This window comes from Equus przewalskii, chromosome 9 (assembly GCF_037783145.1).
Source record: "Equus przewalskii isolate Varuska chromosome 9, EquPr2, whole genome shotgun sequence".
Classification (NCBI taxonomy): Eukaryota; Metazoa; Chordata; class Mammalia; order Perissodactyla; family Equidae; genus Equus; species Equus przewalskii.
Window position 1 is genome coordinate 66,286,562 of NC_091839.1, and position 17,340 is coordinate 66,303,901.

The 17,340-nt window shown below is 35.5% G+C and overlaps 1 protein-coding gene across 14 annotated transcripts in view; it reads right to left on the reverse strand.

The window, feature by feature from the left end:
- CEP85L (centrosomal protein 85 like) overlaps window positions 1-17,340 on the reverse strand; it is a 201,168-nt gene that overhangs the window by 36,821 nt on the left and 147,007 nt on the right. For all 14 annotated transcript variants that reach the window (XM_070559325.1, XM_070559324.1, XM_070559318.1 and 11 more), the window contains one exon: window positions 14,197-14,314. In XM_070559325.1, the coding sequence (XP_070415426.1) occupies window positions 14,197-14,314 (118 nt within the window). The remainder of the gene's footprint in view (window positions 1-14,196; window positions 14,315-17,340) is intronic.

Consider the following 17,340-nt stretch of genomic DNA (forward strand, 5'->3'; position numbering starts at 1 on the left):
TCTTAATAAGACCTGCCCTCAGGAGAAACTATTTTGCCAGAAACTAACCTACCTAGAAGGGAACTAACCTATCTAGGAAAGAAATACCTAACTCCAGCTACCTCTAGCCTGCCACATGGGGGGCGAGCAATACCCAATTCCATTACCTTTAGCCATTGTGTCTCACCGAAGGGTGGGAAAGATAATACTGAGAAGCACTAGTGAAGTTCACAGGCCAAGAGCACAGGCTCACTAAAAGACTAACATCTAGGGGCTGGCCCCGTGGCCGAGTGGTTAAGTTCGCACGCTCCGCTGCAGGCGGCCCAGTGTTTCATTAGTTCGAATCCTGGGTGCGGACATGGCACTGCTCATCAAACCACGCTGAGGCGGCGTCCCATGTGCCACAACTAGAAGGACCCACAACGAAGAATACACAAATATGTACCGGGGGGCTTTGGGGAGAAAAAGGAAAAAATAAAATCTTTAAAAAAAAAAAGACTAACAACTAATCAGAGGACTACAGAACGTTGTTCCTCCCCCCACACCTTGCCACTACATTACTAAAGGCCTATTTACCACATTTCCCAATACTCAGATCCACCTTTCAAACAAAAGTTACAAGGCATACTAAAAGGCAAAAACATAGTCTAGAGAGACCAAACAAGCATCAGAACCAGAGTCAGATACATCAGGAATGTTGTAATTATCAGACAAGAAAGTTTTTAAAATTATGATTTACACACTAAGGGCTTAATGGTAAAGTAGACAAGACATAAGAACAGATAAAAAATGTAAGCACAGAGACGGAAATTCTAAAAAGGAAGCAAAAAGAAACTCTAGAGATCAAAAACACTGTAACAGAAATGAAGAACGTCTGGTGAGCTCACCAGCAGACTGGACGCGGCTCAGAAACAATCTCTGAGCTTGAGGATATGACAACAGAAACTTCCAAAACTGAAGAGCAAAGAGAAAACAGTGTGGAGAAAAATAGAACAAAATATCCAAGAACTGCGAAATAACTACAAAAAGTAACATACATATAATGGGAACAACACAAAGAAAAGAAAGAGAGAAAGGAACAGAAGCAATATTTGAAAAAATGATTGAGAATTTCCCCAAATTGTCAGACCCCACACCTCAGATTCAGGAAGCTCAGAGAAAATCAAGCGGAATAAATGCCAAAAAACTACACATAGTTGTATCATATTTAAATTTCTAAAAATCAAAGATTAAAAAAATCTTGAAAGAAACAAGAGGGAAAAAACATCTTACCTATAGAAAAGACAGGCAAAGATAAAAGTTATATCTGACTTCTCAGAAACCATGCAAGCAATATTTAAAGTTAAGAGAAAAAAATCCACCAACCTAGAAGTATGTACCCAGTGAAATTATCCTTCAAAAGTGAAAAAGAAATACTTTCTCAGACAAATAAAAATTGAGGGAATTGGTCGGCAAGAGACTTGGCTTGCAAGAAATGTTAAAAGAAGTTCTTCAGAGAGAAAGGAAAGGATAAAGGTCAGAAACTTGGATCTAAGCACAGAAAGGAAGAGCATCAGAGACGGTATGAGTGAAGGTAAAATAAAAGCTTTCATTTTCTTAATCGATCTAACAGATAACAGGTGGGTAAAAAAATAGGGGCAACAACGTATTCAATTATGTTTATGTGTGTTTGCTTATGCAAAAGTGAAATGAATGACAACGACACAAGGCAGAGGAGGGAAGATTTAGGAATACTTAGTTATCATAAGGTACTTGCACTACTCATGAAAAGTATAGTGTTATCTGCAAGTAGACTTGGATTGGTTGTAAATGTACATTGTAAACTCTAGGGCAATCACTAAAAGCAGCAAAAAGTATAGATGCTAAGAAAGGAAAGAAAATGGAATCATATAAAATACTCAATTAAAACTGCAAAAGGCAGAGGAAGTGTGGAAGACAAATAGGAACAAAGAACAAGGGCAACCAAACAGTAGCAAACATGGTAGATATCAATCCAACTATATCAATATTCACTTCAAATGTGAATGGTCTAAATACACTAAACAAAAGACACAGATTGTCAGAGTGAATCCAAAAACAAGATCCAACTATATGTTGTTTACAAGAAACTCACTCTAAATATAAAGACACATATACATGAAAAGTAAAAGGGATGATGGAAAAAGATACATCATGCTAACATTAATGAAAAGAAAGCTAGAGTAGCTATATTAATTTCAGACAAACCAGACTTTAGAGCAAGTAAAGTTATCAGGGATCAAGAGGAGCATTACATAATGATAATAGGGTCATCACTCCAAGAGACATTAATGTGTATGTGCCAACAACAGAGTATCAAAATATGTGAGGCAAAAACTGATGGAACTGCAAGGAGAAACAGATGAAACCACTATAATAGTTGGAGGCTTTAACAACCCTCTATCAGAAATGGACAGATCCATCAAGCAGAAAATCAGTAAAGACAAAGCTGAGTTCAAAATCACCATCAATCAACTGGATATAACTGGTATCTATAAGACTACTTCATCCAACAACAGCAGATTGCACATTCTTCTTAAGCTCATATGGAACATTCACCAAGACAGACCACATCTAGGCCATAAAACACAACTTAACACATTTGAAAGAAGAGATATCACACAATGCATACTTTCAGACCATAATGGAATTAAACTAGATATCAAGAGAAAAGTAGTTGGAAAAACCCAAAATACTTAGAGAATAAACACTACATTTCTAAGTAATATATAGGTCAAAAAAGAAATCTCAAGAGAAATTTTAAAAAATTTTGAACTAAATGAAAATACATGTTATCAAAATTTGTGGGATGTAGTGAAAGCAGTGTTTAGAGGAAAATTTACAACATTGAGTGCATATAGTAGACAAGATGAAAGAGCTAAAATCAATCATGTAAAACCCTAAAGAACCCACCAAAAAAAACTATTAGAAATAATAAACAAATACAGTAAAGTTGCAGAGCACAAAATGAACACATGAAAATCAACAGTGTTTCTACACATTAACAACAAATTAGCAGAAAGAAATCAAGAATACAATCCCATTTACAACTGCAACAAAAAGAATACAACACCTAGGAAGAAATTTAACCAAAGAGGTAAAAACTATAAAACATTGTTGAAAGAAACTGAAGAAGACACAAAGAAATGGGAAGATATTCTGTGCTTATGAATTGGAAGAATTAACAGTTAAAATGTCCATATTTCCTAGAGCTATCTACAGAGTCAATGCAATCCCTATAACAGTCCCAATGACATTTTTCACAGAAATAGAACAAAGAATCCTAAAATTTATGTGGAACAATAGACCACAAATAGCTAAAGGAATTGTGAAAAAAGAACAAAGCTGGAGGTATCACACTCCTTGAACTCAAACTATACTATAAAGCTATAGTAATCAAAACAGCACGGTACTAACACAAAAACAGACACACAGATCAGTGGATCAGAATCAAGAGCCCAGAAATAAACTCACACATCTACAGAGAGCTAATTTTTGACAATGGAGCCAAGAACACACAATGGAGAAAGGAAGGTCCCTTCAACAAATGGGGTTGGGAAAACTGGACAGCCACATGCAAAAGAATTAAAGTAGACCATTATCTTATACCATACACAAAAATTAACTCTAAATGGATCAAAACTTGAATGTAAAACCTGAAACCATAAAACTTCTAGAAGAAAACATAGGCAGTATGCTCTTTAACACTGGCCTTAGCAGTATCTTTTTGAATATCATGTCTCGTCAGGCAAGGGAAACAAAGAAAAAAATAAACAAATGGGACTACATCAGACTAAAAGTTTCTGCAAGGCAAAGGAAACCATCAACAAAAAGAAAAGACTAAAAATTTGGAGAAGATATTTGTAAATCACATATCTGATGAGGGGTTAATATCCAAAATACATAAAGAACTCATATAAGTCAAACACAAAAAACCAAACAACCCAATTAAAAAAGAGGCAGAGAGGCTGGCCCAATTGCCTAGTGGTTAAGTTTAGCACACTCTGTTTCTGCAGCCACGTCTGGTTCCCAGGCACACACCCACACCACTTGTTGGCAGCCATGCTGTGGTGGCAACCCACAAATAACATAGAGGAAGACTGGCACAGATATCAGCTCAGGGCGAATCTTCCTGAAGCAAAAAGAGGAAGCTTGGCAACAGATATTAGCTCAGGGCGAATCTTCCCCAGCCAAAAAGGAAAAGGGCAGAAGATCCAAACATTTTTCCAAAGAAGATATAAGATGGCCAACAGGCACATGAACATGTTCAACATCACTAATTATTAGGGAAAAGCAAGTCAAAACTACAACAAGATATCACCTCATGCCCATCAAATGGCTATTAAAAAGACAAAAAATAACAAGTGTTGGAGAGGATGTGGAGAAAAAGGAACTCTCATACACTGCTGGCGGGAGTGCAAACTGGTGCAGCTACTATGGAAAACAGTATGGAGACTTCTCAAAAAATTAAGGATAGTAAGTAGTACCATACGATCCAGGTATACCACTTCTGGGTATTTATACAAACAACACAAAAACACTAATTCAAAAAGATATATGCATCCCTACGTTTATCACAGCATTATTCACAATAGCCAAGACTTGGAAGCAACCTAGGTGCCCATCAACGGACAAATGGATAAAGACGATGTGGTATATAACAGAACGTGACTTAGCCATGAAAAAGATGAAATCTTGGGCCAGCCCTGGTGGCCTAGTGGTTGAGTTTGGCCTGCACCACTTGGGTGGCGCAGGTTCAGTTCCTGGGTGTGGACCTACACCACTCATCAGTGGCCATTCTGTGGCAGTGGCTCACATACAAAAAGAGGAAGATTGGCAACAGATGGTAGCTCAGGTGAATATTCCTCAGCAAAAAAAAAAAAAAAAAAGAAAGAAAGAAAGAAAGGAAAAAAAGAGATGAAATCGTGCCATTTACAACAACATGGAAGGACCTTGAGGGGATTGTGTTAAGTAAAATAAGTCAGATGGAGGAGGTTGTGGGTGTGTGGGGACATAGGATATATGGGAACTCTCTGTACTTTCTTCTCAATTTTGCTGTGAACCTAAAACTGCTCTGATAAATAAAAGTTATTAATTTTACAAAAAAATTCATATAGGTGTTTCTATTACAATGAAATATACACATTCCTAGCAAATCATGCACTAAAAATAAAAATGCTTATGGGAAAGGTTAAGAATAAGAATAGTCTACTTAAAACCTATGCAACTTCAAACCAGAACACTAACGAAAACAGTGACTGGTGAGGTAAGTTGAACATTCTGGGTAGGCAGCCACAGCGGATATTAAAGACCACATCCATACCTACAGTCAAAATGCTGGTGTCACTTCAATTAGAGCAGGTCTAATGGGTGTTGAGACAATGGAGGTAGAACTCTGCAACACAGGGACTACCATTCAGGCGGGCAGGAGGCAACACAACCTGCCATGAACTGGAAACCACTAAAAGAGGGCAGGCATCTCTCAAGAAAGTAGGAGGACTCTTGTAATTTTCGTGAAATGAAGCTTAAATAGGGTCTGCTGCCAATGCAGTAGGCGAGCCTAGGCCTTTTTGCAGCCTGCCAGAGATTCTAATTTTACTCTCACTATTCTAACTCTCCTTGCCTGGGGAAACGCATGCACACGCACACACACACACAAATCAATGACACTTGAAAACTCTACTGACATCATTCTCCTATCTGCCATCTGTGTATAAGCGCATTTGCACTACAGAAATGTGTTTTGTAGCACGACAGAATGTAGTTGAACCTCTAGATGAAATTATGAAGACACAAAGAGGAAAGTCTGAAGCTGGAATGCTTTAATTTCTACATTTAATTAGGTCTTTTCAGCCTTTATCTACTTTCTCTGAGTGTCACACAACCACTCACTCTGTGGAGAAAGCCTTTCTTGCCTTCATTTCTCTGACAATACCCACCCCTCATGCCTCTTCGCAAGTTGTGTTCTTCTATTCCCTTCTAAAGTACTGCCGTTCCCTGTCTTCACTTCTGGATTCCACTGTCTTCACTCGCTGCACATCCGATCATGCCTGAGGCTTCAACAACCACCCAGCTAGACAACAATTCATAAATCTCTAATCCCTCCCTCAGACCTGTACCCACGCATATCAGCCTCATTCCTCATCTCAGTCCTAAATCTACAATACATAAGGTGGACTCGGTATTTTTCCCCTCTAAACCTATTCCTGCTGTAGTAGTCTCTAGTCTGGCCACCAACAACATAAACAAATCAATTTCCCCATCTGAAACTAGGCAATCATTCTCTCTCACCACATTCAAGACACTAAATCTAGCCCATGCTTGGTTGCACAGATGTTTGCTACATACTTTTCCTCTTGTCCTGACCAACACTGTTTCAAAATTCCGGTGTTCACGTAACTTTTAGACTAGTGAGAACTGCCTTCTGACTGGTTTCCCTGCTTCCAATACTATCCATCTTAAATCCAGTCTCCATTACGCCACTGTAGTAACTAAACTAGGATACCTTGGAGAGTGAAAGAGGGTGTTATTAATAATTAGGCTAGTACAACAGGCATTGACCAGAACTGTCCCTAAACCTGAGACACGTCGACCCCTTACTTCTCAAGCCTTTGACACAACTTGACCTCTGCTTACCTCTTCAACCACATCTCTTACCATTACCCTTCTCTCATTTTACACTTCATTCATACAGAATAATCTGTAGTTTTCCAAATGCAGCATCTCCTCTCTTGATTTCGGGCCTCTTCGTGTCAGTATACTATGCCTCAAATATTATTCCTCCACCTCCTTCATGAACTAAATTCTTTTAGTTCATCAGGTTCTCAGATTAGATATCCTTTCCTATGGGAAGCATGACCCCACCTTTGGAAGACTAGTTTCTATGCTCTTAGTAGGGGTTCCCACGGCACTTCATACATATTCCTTTTGGGTACCTCCAATATAACTGCAACTGTCTGTTGTTTATCTGTGTTCCTCATTATATTGTCCCCTCCTTGAAGGAAAAAGCAATTTCATTCACATTTACATTACTAGAGCCTAAACAGTGCCTTACACATAGTAAACATAAATAATTGAAGATATGGATAAACACATTTTTTTTTAATATTATCCCTCTGTGGGCTTTGAGATCTGTGAAGACAGAAAGTGTTCTTCACTTCTGTGGCCCCAAATGTGTTAAAACATATTAGATGTTTATGTTCTGTTGAATGAACTCATTTGTAAAGGTGAGACTCATTTATAAAATACTCACTAGAATCAAAGGACTTGGTAGTAGAAAATACAGCTGAAGAAAAAATAAATAGAAAAAAATGACACTAACAAAAAAAATAAAATGGAAACAAGGAATGATGCGTCAATGATGCTTAATAAGAATAAGCATTATTATTCAGTTGGTCTTTCCAAGGTATAGATGTATTTGGAAAGAAGAGACCTCTTTCTTCTTCAGCTTTTTTTTCTTTTTTTTTTTTGAGGAAGATTAGCCCAGAGCTACCATCTGCTGCCAATCCTCCTCTTTTTGCTGAGGAAGACTGGCCCTGAGTTAACATCCATGCCCATCTTCCTCTACTTTTTATGTGGGATGCCTGCCACAGCATAGCTTGCCAAGCGGTGCCATGTCCGCACCCAGGATCTGAACCAGCGAACCCCGAGCTGTCGAAGTGAAACGTGCGCACTTAACCGCTGCGCCACCGAGCTGGCCCCTTCAGTTTTTAACAAAAGGAAATACAGTCCTTCACATTTGTTTTGTCCACAGGTTGAAATTTTGGTACAGTCATGCAAGGCTTAATCATGGAGATACATTCCAAGAAATGTGTCATTAGGTAGGTAGTCACTGTGCGAACATCAGAGAGGGCACTTACACAAACCTAGATGGTAGAGCCTACTACACACCTAGGCTGTAAGGTACTAATCTTATGGGACCACTGTTGTTATGTGGTCTATTGTCGAGTGAAACATTGCTATGTGGTGCATCACTGTATAAGGCATTGTAAGTACAGATCACTCTTTGCTTCTATCAGTTCTACCACTGAAACAATCTAGGAAGTTTGCATTTTAGGATGAAGACCTGGTTCTCCTTTTCTACCTATAAGACTTAATGATGTCTAGTTTTCAGGTCATTTTGACTATAAGGTTATTCAAAGCTTTTATTTTTTTTTAAAGAAAGATTAACCTGGAGCTAACTACTGCCAGTCCTCCTTTTTTGCTGAGGAAGCCTGGCCCTGAGCTAACATCGTGCCCATCTTCCTCTACTTTATACGTGGGATGCCTACCACAGCATGGCGTGCCAAGCGGTGCCGTGTCCACACCCAAGATCTAAACCGGCGAACCCCAGGCTGCCGAGAAGCGGAACGTGCGAACTTAACCACTGCGCCACCGGGCCGGCCCCCTCAAAGTTTTTAACAGGCAAACAAGCTACTACTCATGAATATGTTTTTCATCTATAAATTCATAAACGAATGTTGTTTTTACATCGAAAGTTTATTAACCTAGGATATAAACTATGAAAAGTATAATTTCCTTTGTTTAATATACCACTGAATTAGGATAAACAAGCTATAGACCCAAAAATGTGCATATATAAAATGTTGTGCATAAAAAATAATGTTGTTCATAGATCCAAGGTAAAAATTCCTTTGCTAAAGAAACATTTTATTATCATATTTGTTGTTTCTTCTAACTTTTGCCATTTTACCAGCTCTCTATATCTATCCACTGGAAAAAAGTTTATCATATATTTATCATATCCATTTAGTACTTAGAGTTTTCCTTGTAGTCTCTTTTATTAATTTCCCTTATCTCTTCAAGTTGAATTTCTTAACAATATTTTAATTCTCCACATAATTCAAAATCTTTCAATATTTTTAGTAGTCCCCTTGCCCATATCCTTCCAAATATTTTTACCTGTTCTTGCAGCCTGACTTGGAGAGCCCTCTACTGGCCTGACACTGTGTCAAAAGACATTTTCTTCAGCTTGCAGATATACATTAAGTTTTAAACGCTTTTGGTAATATAATAGTAATTGCATCATTCAAGTAAATCTTTACTCAGAATAACAAAGTTACAAGGATAAACTGCATGGTTCTATCAAAATACTGTTATCAAAGTAAATTATACTACTTATATAGCCTAGAAATACCATTTTCAAATAACTGGACACTATTAATCTCAGTATCATGGAGCCTTGTTATCATGTAACAGAACTCACAGATGAGACTACAGAATAATGAGGTATTTTGATGTATTAGTAACTAAAGTATGAAAAGCAAGATGGAATTTCTATGTTAAATGCCTCTGCCTCAAGCAAATCTGATTGTTACCTGTTTTTCAGTATTTCTTGATGTATTATACCAATACCTTTAATATTTATAAACAAGTTTGAAAATATAATGGAGGAAAAAATTCCACTTAAAATAATTTTTAAAAATTCTAGGAATAATGTAGATGACAAAATAAATTTCCAGAAATAGAAGTATACACCACCATAAAGTTATTAGTCCTCACTTTTGATTCTAATAAAAATGCCAATAGTATTTTTTTCTTTTGGAAATAAGCCAATTATAAAGTTTACAGAGAAAATATACAAAAAAGTTTTAAGAAAAATTCTTTAAAAGAAGAGTAATAATTGGGAAAAGTAGCCCTTCCAGCCATATAAATTTTATTATAAGACCTCAAAGACCCTATGTCTGTGTTCCCCTTAGACTGTAGCCTCAAGGGCAAAACCAGCCTCATTTACATTTCTATTCCTAGTGCCTAGACACTGCCTTACCCATAGTAAACACAAACAAATTTTGAAGGAATGGATAAACATGTTTACTCATGTGGTCTCTCCCTCTATAGTTTAAGATCCATGAACGCAGGAACTATTTTTCCATTTTGTGACCTCAGAATTTAGCACAGTGGACGTTTAATAATTGTTTTGTTAAATGCGTTCATTTGTAAAAGTGGGACTTATTTATAAAATACTCATTACAATTAGGGAATCCTCATGGTAGAAAAAAATGAAAAAGAAATAGAATGATATAAATATAAAGAAAACATTATGACAAATTCAGAAAACGTAGTTTCAAATCAAATTACAGACAAAAAAGCTAACTTCTTTTTATACATAAAGGATTTGTAAAATCAGTAAGCAAAAAACCAAACCATAACAGAAAAAGATAACCAAAGGATAATAAAAGACAATTAACAGAAAAAGCAATATGAATGGGTCTCAAATACATGAAAAGAAGTTCAACATCACTCTTAGAAGAAATACATATTAAAACCATATGGTGAAAACAAGAAAGATCTTAAATCAACAACCTAACTTTACAACTCAAAGAATTAGAAAATGAAGAACAAACTAAATCCAAAGCTGTTGGAAGGAAGGAAATAATAAAGATTAGAGCAGAGATAAATGAAATGGCAAACAGAAAAACCAGAGAAAAATAAATGAACCAAAAATTGGTTCTTTGAAAAGATAACAAAATTGACAAACCTTTTAGCCAGATAGACTAAGAAAAAAAGATTCAAATTACTAAAACCAGAAATGAAAATGGGGACATTAACTATCAATTCTACAAAAATAAAAAAGATTATAGAAGGAGTACTATGAACAATTAACTGTACAGCAACAAATTGGATAAACTAGATGAAATGCACACATTCCTAGAAACACAAAACCCACTAAGACTGAAACAGGAAAAAACAGAAAATCTGAGTAGACCTACAACTAGTAAAGAGATTTAATCAATAATCAAAAAATCTCCCAAGAAAGAAAAACCATAGCCCTGAACCTGATGGCATCACTGGTGAATTCTACTGAACATTTAAAGAAGACCTAATACTAACCCTTTTGAAATGTTTCAAAAACTGGAAAAGGAAGGAACACATCCTATGAGGCCAGCATTATTCTGATACTAAAGCAAGACAAGACACTACAAGAAAACTACAGACCAATAATCCCTTAAGAACACTGATGTAAAAATCCTAAACAAAATATCAGCAAACTGAATTCAGCAGTATAGTAAAAAGATTATACTCCATGACCAAGTGGGATTTACTCCTGGAGTGCAAGGATGGTTTAACATACAAAAATCAATCAATGTAATACACCACATTAACAGAATGAAGGGGGAGGACAGAAAAAATACAATAATCTCAACTGATGCTGAAAAAGCATTATGACAAAATTTAACACTCTTTATGATAAAAACAGTCAAAAAACTATGAATACAAGGAAACTATCTCAATATAATAAAAGCTATATAGAAAAAACCCACAGCATACATCATACTCAATGGTGAAAGACTAAAAAGCTTTTCCTCTAAGATCAGAACAAGAAAAGGATTTCTACTTTCACCATTTCTATTCAACAGAGTATTGGAAGTCCCAGCCAGAGCAATTAGGCAAGAAAAAGAAATAAAAGGCATCCAAATTGGAAAAGAAGTAAAATTATCTCTGTTCACAGATCATACAATCCTACATATAGAAAACCCTAAAGATACCGCAAAAAAAAAAAAACTGTTAGAGCTAATGAACGAATTCAGCAAAGTTATCAGGATACAACACACAAAAATTAGTTGTATTTCTATACGCTAACATTGAACAGTCTAAAAAAGAAAATTATGAAAACAATTCCATTTATAACAGTCTCAAAAAGAAGAAAATACTTAGGAATTAACTTAACCATGGAGGTGAAAGACTTGCACAATGAAAACTACAAAGTATTGCTGAAAGAAATTAAAGACGACGAATAAATGAAAACACATCCCATGTTCATGGACTGGAAAATCTAATATTGTTAATGTCAATACTACCCAAACCGATCTACAGATTCAATGCAATCCCTATCAAAATCCCAATGACATTTTTTGCAGAATTAGAAAAACTCATCCTAAAACTCATATGGAATCTCAAGGGATCTCTAATAGCCAAAACAATTTTGAAAAAGAAGAACAAAGCTGGAGGACTTATACTTCCTGATTTCAACACTTACTAAAAAGCTACAGTAATCAAAACAATGTGATACTGGCATAAAGAGAGACATATATAGACCAATGGAATAGAACAAAGAAATAAACCCTTGTGGATAGAGTCAAATGATTCTGGACAAGGTGCCAACCATTCAATGAAGAAAAGACAGTCTTTTCAATAAATGGTGCTGGGATAACTGGATTATCCACATGCAAAATAATGAAGTTGGACCTTTACCTAACACCATATACAAAAATTAATTCAAAATGGATCAAAGACTCTAAACATAAGAGCTTAAAACTATAAAACTCTTAGAAGAAAACACAGAATAAACTTTCATGACACTGGATTTGGCAATGATTTCTTGGATACGACACCAAAGGCACAAGCGACAAAAGAAAAAATAGACAAACTGGACTTTATGAAAATTTAAAAATTTCGTGTACAAAAAGATACTATCAACTGGGCATTGTCACAGAATGGGAAAAATTATATGCAAATCACATATCTGATAAAGGATTAATATCCAGAATATATAGATAACTTCAACAACTCAATAACAAAAAAAAACCTGATTCAAAAATGGGCAGAAGACCTGTATGGACACTTCTCCAAAGAAGATATATAAATGGCCAATAAGCATATGAAAAGATGCTCAACCTCACTTATCATTAGGGAAATGCAAATCAAAACTACAATGAGATACCACCTCACATCCATTAGGATGGCTACCATCAAAACACAGAAAATAAGAAGTGTTGGCAACTATGTGGAAAAAATGGAACCCTTGTACACTGTTGGTGGGAACGTAAAATGGTACAGCCACTGTGGAAAACAGTAGGGCAGTTCCTCAAAACACTAAAAACAGAATTACTGTATAATCCAGCAATTCTACTTCTGGGTATCTACTCAAAAGAACTGAAAGCAGGGTCTTGAAGAGATATTTGTACGCCCATGTTGAAATAAATAATATAAAAAATGTTCACAGCCACATTATTCGTTATAGATAAAATACGGAAGCAACCCAAGTGTCCAGCAACAGGTGAATGAATAAGCAAAATGTGATATACATACAATGGAATATTCTTCAGCCTTGAAAAGGAAGGAAATTCTGACACATGCTACAGCATAGATGAATCTTCAGGACACTAAACTAAGTGAAATGAGCCAGTTATAAAAAGACAAATCCTGTATGATTCCACTTAACAGGAGACAGAGTAACGAAAATCATAGAGATAGAAAGTGGAATGGTGGTTGCCAGAGAAGGAGAATGGGGAGTTATTGTTCAATGGGTATAGAATTTCAGTTTTATATGATGAAAAGAGTTCTAAGATGAATGGTGGTGATGGTTACACAATATTATGAAAGTATTTACTACCCCTGACCTATATAGTTAAAAATGGTTAAGAAGCTAAATTTTATGTTATATGTATTTTAATATAAAAAAATCTTTGGAAAAACAATATGGAGATAACTCCCCCACCTCATCCTTTATACAAGCCTACTAGAAGGACAAAAATCTCAAAGTTTCAAAACATACTGTTAACATGGCTACGAGTGGGGAGGTGGGAGAGGGGAGAGTCATATACACTGCTGACAGGAGCTAAAGACTGCAACAAGCTCTCCTGGATAGCAATTTGACAGTATCAGTAAAAATTACCAACTCACACAACACCTAGAAATTTCATTTCTGAGGACTCAACTTACAAATGAGCAAAACAATGTTTGATAAAAGGTTATTCTTCACAACATAATTTATAATAGTCCAGACTAGAAACAATCCAAATTTTGATGAGTAGGGACAGGTTGAATAAATTATACTTTGTCCATAAAATGGAAAATCAAGCAGCTATAAAAGCAAAGGAAAGGGATGCTGTCTATGTAATGATATGGGAAAAATCACTGTATTTTATACAATATAAGGGAAAAAAAAGCAAGGTGCTGGACAGTGTATATATTTTGATATTTTTTGCGAAGGTTGGGGGATAAAAGACATTCATATGTGCTAGTGGTATACATCAACTCTGGAAGGATACACTAGAAACTGATAATAGCAGTTCCTGTATGTGTGTGCCGAGGGGGTGTGAACTGCACATATGGTAGACAGTACTTGATAGATCTTTTACACATATCCATGTGAATGAATCATTAATTCAAAAGAAGTCCTAATTTTACAAGTCACGTATAAAATTAACACATGCTTTACTAATAAAACAACAATTACAAAATTCTCTGTAATCTTACCTGCAAACTAGCCACGTAGGAATCCTCACAACTCACATAATGTCCTAACATGGCGTGTTGCGCCCGTAACTCATTATCCCTTATCCTCTCATGTAGGTGGGTAATTTGTTGCTTCTGTCTGCAAAACATAAATTGAGGTCACATTACAAAAAAATATATACTCTTCTAAGGGATAGTTAAAAGCAGAACTTTCAGGATTCTAATAATTTGACATAAAATTATTATCAATTTTAAAATTCAGAATAGGGAATTTTTTAAACCACAGTACCATGAGGTATGTGGAAGACAACTGATTTATTTATACTGTAGAGTACTTCTGGCAATTTATAGAATACAACCTTCTTGAACACTCTTCTTAGATTCTAACAAAGTCACGCTTTGCTTTCTTTCTTCTTGTTACCTAACATAATAAATGTTACATCCTCAGTCAGGAATGCTTTTACCTTAAAATCATTATTTTCATTCATCCAAATTTTGTTCAACACTTACTAGCTATTGAAGCTTTTGAGAATCTCATTGTCTGGGGTGAAAGGTATTTTTATAAATATCATCTAGCCCAACGGCTGTTCTACGCTTGCATCTTCTCTACAACATCCCAGGTTGCACAGTCTACACAAACACCACCAATGATCGAGGACTCACCTGGTCACAGATCTGCATCTTTGGATAGCACTGACATTTCGTTTTAGTATAACCTCATGTTGGAACCAGACACATTGAAGTTCAATTCCTTCCTCAGCAGCTCATAGCTTACTTTACTCAACTTACTTAACTTTTGTGAATACGTATCCTTACATATTTAAAAACTGTTATGTGCTAGGCATCATGCTAAGAGCTTTATATGTATTATCAATGATCTTTAAAAATTTAATAACAAGTCTCATATTAAGGTTATGATGGAGAGAGAGCTTTTAGGAATGATAATAAAAACCAATCCACTGAAAGAGAGCCAGAATTGACACAGATGATAGAATTAATAGGCAAGGACACTAAATCAGTTATTATAACTGTTTTCATATGTTAAAAAACAACTAGAGGGGCCAGCCTGGCGGCGTAGTTCCACTTCAGTGGCCTGAGGTTTGCGGGTTCAGATCCCAGGCGCAGACCTACACGTCGCTCGTCAAGCCATGCTGTAGTGGTGTCCTACATACAAAATAGAGGAAGACTGACACAGATGTTAGCTCAGGGCTAGTCTTCCTTGAGCAAAAAGAGGAGGATTGTCAACAGATATTAGCTCAGGGACAATCTTTCTCACCAAAAAACAAAAAAACCCTACAAAAAAGACAGAATATGTTGAATAGAGACACAGAAGACACAGACATTACTCTAAATGGGATTAACGGCAGACTAGAATTTGCAGGAAAAAAGATTAGTGAATTTGAAGACAAAGCAATAGAAACTATCTGGGGAAAGAAACAGGAGAAAAAGTACTAATGAACAAAAGCTCAGAGCATCAGTGAGTTGTGGGATTTCTTTAAGAGGCAAAATATAAGTGTGATTAGAATCCCTAAAGGAGAGGGAGGAAAGTGGAAGCTGGGGCAGAAAAAATGTTTCCAGAAAACTGGCCAAAATTCTTCCAAATTTGATGAGAACTATACACCCACAGATCCAAGAGGACCAGAGAACCCCAAGCATAAGTAACGTGAAGAAAACTAAACTAAGAAACATCTTAATCAAATGGCTTAAAAATCAGTGATAAAGAGAAAATCTTACAAGTAGTCAGAAGAAAAAAGATAAATTCATCCAGGGAGACAAACGTAAAGAGGATAGCAGATTTCTCGCCTGAATTAACGCAAACAAGACAGTGAAGCACTTTAAAGTATTACTCTAAAAGTATTAAAACTTGAGAGCTATCAAACTAGAATTTTCTACCAAAGGTAAATTAAAAACAAAACAAAAACTATCAACCTAGAATACTTTATTCAAGGAAAATATCAAAGACAGAGGTGAAATAAACTTTTTCAGAAACAAAAGGTGAAAGAATTCATCACCAACAGACTTGAACTACAAGAAACGATAAAGGAGTATCTTCTAGTAAAATAAAAATGATACCAAATGAAAACCTGGATCTACACAAAGGAAGAGCATCAGAAATGATAACCAAATAGGCAAATACTTAAAATATTGTTATTATTATTTAAATCTCTTTAAAAGATAATAGACCGCGTAAAGCAAAAAAAAAAATTTATGTATTGTGGGGTTTATGATCTTTGTAGTAGAAAAATGTATGACAAAACAGCTTATGGGCTGGGAAAGGAAAAACGGAAGCCTATTTTTGGAAGATTCTTATACATGAAGCAGTATAGCAGTATAGTATTGCTGGAAGGTAGACTGTTAGCTACACTTTGAGGATGTATGGTATAAACTCTAATAACAACAAAGAGTTAATAAGAGCTAATAAGCCAACAAAGGAGATAAAGCGAATTATAAAAAATATTCCACTAATTTAAGAGAAGGCAAAGAGGAACAAAGAACAGATGGTACAATTAGAAAACAAAGATGGCAGATTTAAATGCAACCATATCAATGATCACAAAATGTAAATGGCCCAAATTAAAAGGTAGACATTGTTAGAATGGATGGAGTAGACCCAACTATATGCAACCTACAGGAAAACCACTCTAAGTATAATAACATAGTTTGGCAAATCTCATTTCTAAAACCATTTTGGTCTAGAAGACATGATTGCTGATTATATTTTGTTTTTTTTAAAAATTGAGATATAATCAATATATAATGTCTTAGTTTCAAGTGTACAACATAATGATTCAACATTTGTACATACTGGGAAATAATGACCACAATGAGTCTAGTTAATATCTGATTATATTTCTTTAATGTTAATAGTTTATGCAAATTTTCCATTTCTCTTTGAGCTAATTTTGACATTCCGTAAAAATTATTCATTTGCTTCCATGCTTTCAGATTTATTGACATGTTTATAACAATGATTTAAAATATCCACCTATAATATAACTTTTTATTCCTAATATTTTAATTTGAGCCTTTCTTTTTTCCTGATTAGTAGAACTATATATTCAATTTCTGCTCTTATTTTTATTATTTACTTTCAAAATTAAATTGCAATACAGTAGTTGGGATTGAAAGAGAATACTAGATTTAGAAATTGCTTCTATAATACTA